The 3,094-nt window shown below is 37.6% G+C and overlaps 1 protein-coding gene across 1 annotated transcript; it reads left to right on the top strand.

The window, feature by feature from the left end:
* The first annotated feature begins 536 nt into the window (after nt 1-536).
* LOC108353844 (maestro heat-like repeat-containing protein family member 1) lies at nt 537-2,900 on the top strand. The gene is made up of 5 exons (XM_017605035.1): nt 537-1,257; nt 1,317-1,635; nt 1,692-1,826; nt 1,883-1,985; nt 2,044-2,900. The coding sequence occupies exons 1-5, from the start codon at nt 602-604 to the stop codon at nt 2,184-2,186; spliced, it is 1,356 nt and encodes a 451-aa protein (XP_017460524.1). The 5' UTR covers nt 537-601; the 3' UTR covers nt 2,187-2,900.
* The last annotated feature ends 194 nt before the right edge of the window (nt 2,901-3,094 follow it).

A 3,094-nucleotide genomic window follows, 5' to 3' on the forward strand; every position in this document is an offset into this window, starting at 1 on the left:
CATTTTGCTTACGAACACTCCTATTTATCCAGTAAAATCCAGTAAAAACTTGCAACTTAAACTGCCATCTCTCAATTTCCCCTACTTTGCAAGTTTTTGCGTACGAACGCCAAAACATGGAAAATTCGTAAAAACTTTTACTGGATTTTACTGGAAATGAGTAAATAAACGCAATTATTATTGCGCAGAACACGTCCAAACACACCCGGGGTTCATTTGTGAATGAGCCGCTTTCTTACAATAACAATTTGAATTGCACTTTTGAATTTCTCAGCTTTGAAAAAAAAACATTGTTCAAATTTGTCAAGTTTAAAAACGCATATCTCCCAGCCGAAAAATGATAGAAAGCTGAAAGCTTACCACCAAATGTAGAATTTAATGTGGAATAAACCTGTGTTTTTAATATAAAAAAAGGATTTTTAAAAATTGATTTTTGAGCACGCTTGGCCCAATTGTGGGGCGTTCAAGTTAGGTTTGATGCCTATCGACCAGTTGAGAAAAAGTAGCACGGGCCCATAGATTTGTATATTTGTAATTCATATTTATATTTTTTTATAAATCTCTCCAGGAACTAAACAAAAAATTCCCTGAACTCTTTACCATGCTGTTAACATCTTTGGCCACCTACACGAACTTAGCGCCACCTGTGCACGCAGGCAGTCAGCGCAGCAACTCGCCAACTCAACAGGGCGTCGCCGCCTCGAGCAGCTCACTATCCACGGTCGCCTCAACGACCAAATCGAAGTTTGGCTTTGTCCCGAACAAGGATCTAGTTAAGTTGAATCCCTGTCAAATTGTATTGGAAACTTTTCAAGCATTCCTCGGCAATCTAGAAATGGAACAAATCGCTACCGTGCTCACAGTGCACACCCAATTGGCCAGCAGTACCGATCTGAAAAACTACATTGAATTGCTAACACCAATTGCTATTGGGCTAGTGAATCAATTGCAAATCTCATCGAGCACTATGAAACAGGTCGTCACTGCGCTTAGCAAATATGTTGCATCACCATATGATGGTCAACGGATTGCTGCAGTGGGTTTGTTCTCACGTCTTGTGCCGCTGAAACCATGCGGAGAAATTTCTTCAGTGATTATGTTGCACTTAAGCTCGGCGCTGAGTGATCCTAATGCCGTTGTGCGTGGAATAAGCATACAAGGTTTAGGATACGTGGGAAGTCTGACTGACCACGATATCGAAAAATACACGGAAACCGCAGTGACCGCACTGTTGAAAGGCATTGATGACACTGCTAGGTGAGTACCATTTTAATCAGTTGGGGGAATTCTAAAAAACTAGTACATTTTCATTGCAGTGACTGCCTTATAAATATTCCACTCGAAAGCATGCGCGGACTAGCACGCATTTTACAGACATTGCCCAGTGACCGTCTAGAATCATTTCATGTCTCGTTAGCGATACGTATTCGGCCATTTTTCGGCAGCTATTCAATTGAGATACGCGAGGCGTCCATTATTCTCTTTGGCGATCTATGTGAGTCGAAAAAGGCACACGATGCTAATGGCAGCATTTCGCCGAATGCTTCCTCTACAGAGGCGCTGCGGGAGCAATTAATTGCAAACCTATTTCCAATTTTGTTGCATTTGAGCGAGGGTGATGCGACAATAATTAGAGTGAGATGGATTTTGTTAGACCTACTATGTTCGATGTCAACTTAAAACATTTTCAGGCATGCAAAGGTACTTTACGAAAGGTTTGTGGCTTGCTGAATGCACCAAAAGTGAATGAAATGGCACAACGGCATCTAATCGACCATGGACAGTTAAACTATGGCGTTTTTATAGTCGACTTTGTTAAATTAATTGTAAGCAAGTTGATATTGTACTGGAGTTTTTTCTTAAGATACGGTTTTGTTTTCAGGCTATGGATTTGCCAGATTTTATACAGGACTTCATTGACTCGGCAATACCGAAATTGCGTAGCCAATGGGCAGAGGTGCGGGGCAGCGCTGCGATTGTAATAGGTGAATCGCTAATTGTTATTTGAATCAAATATGATCTAATTACCTCAACTCTTGACAGGTATACTCCACAACTTCCTGCCGGAACGGAATACGCAAACCGAGTCCGTGGGAAATAAACTAGCCGCTCTACTAAAAGACGAAAATCATTTTGTTCGCGTTAAGGCAGCCACGGCATTGGGCTATTTCTTTGGGGACATTTGAAAGGAAAAAACCGTTGGCATTTCAGCTAGAAATCGGTAGTGATTTTTTTTAATGCGAATAAAAGCATATGGTCTTATTCCCAAAAAATAAAGTAGGTTTAAAAAGCTTTATAAAATGACGTTTTCATACATTTTTCAATTTATAAAGCTACTTTATTTTTTATGAACAAGGCTAATAGAATTTTGAAAATGCAGTGTACCTTAAAGTATATTATATTAAATAGCACTGTGAATACGTGTCAATGTGATTATAGAAAACTAGAATAATCTTTACTATATGGGACTTTTTCGTATACTGGTATATACATACGTACATTGAACAAATGATTGTCGTATATTACATTTGACGACTTTTGGGAAATCGCGATCGAAGTTTAAAGTCTGTTTTCTTGAAAACGTGGTGGTAGATTCCTTTGAAAATTTTATATGTTGTTTCCAGCTGAAGGAAATATTGGAATTTATTATTAAAAAAAGTTGCACAAAATCTGCAACATTAATTGCTAATTTTATTTACTCACACTTTGTCGTCTGTACAGTTGACAACTTGGTTGTGCTCAATTCATAAACATGCGACAAATTACTAGCAAAATATCACACAAATCATATGGAGGATAACTTTAATTTCAGCTTTATTTGAACATCAAAATATATTAAAGGAAGCATAAGACAAGTCATATTTAAGCAAAAAACAAAACCGACTTCGATTCTCTTATAAAAATTTAAGAGTACCGTTAATTTCTTCATGATCCAAATTAGTTACTAACATTCCTTTAAAAATATATGTATTATAGTAATCGGTTAATAGACCACGTTATGCGGTAACAAAAAAAAAATACAAATATTCCGACGAACTAATAACCCTCTTTTTTTGAAATCGGCTAAAAATAGTTCTTACAAATCTAGTAAATA

This window comes from Rhagoletis zephyria, unplaced genomic scaffold (genome assembly GCF_001687245.7).
Source record: "Rhagoletis zephyria isolate East Lansing unplaced genomic scaffold, Rhagoletis_zephyria_1.1 Rzeph_scaffold_31717, whole genome shotgun sequence".
NCBI lineage: Eukaryota > Metazoa > Arthropoda > Insecta > Diptera > Tephritidae > Rhagoletis > Rhagoletis zephyria.

Coding starts and splice junctions, on each gene's coding strand:
- LOC108353844 (XM_017605035.1), top strand. CDS start 602: ATGCTGTTAACATCTTTGGCCACCTACACGAACTTAGCGCCACCTGTG. Junction 1,258..1,316: donor GGCATTGATGACACTGCTAG/GTGAGTACCATT, acceptor TTTTCATTGCAG/TGACTGCCTTATAAATATTC. Junction 1,827..1,882: donor TCGACTTTGTTAAATTAATT/GTAAGCAAGTTG, acceptor TTTTGTTTTCAG/GCTATGGATTTGCCAGATTT.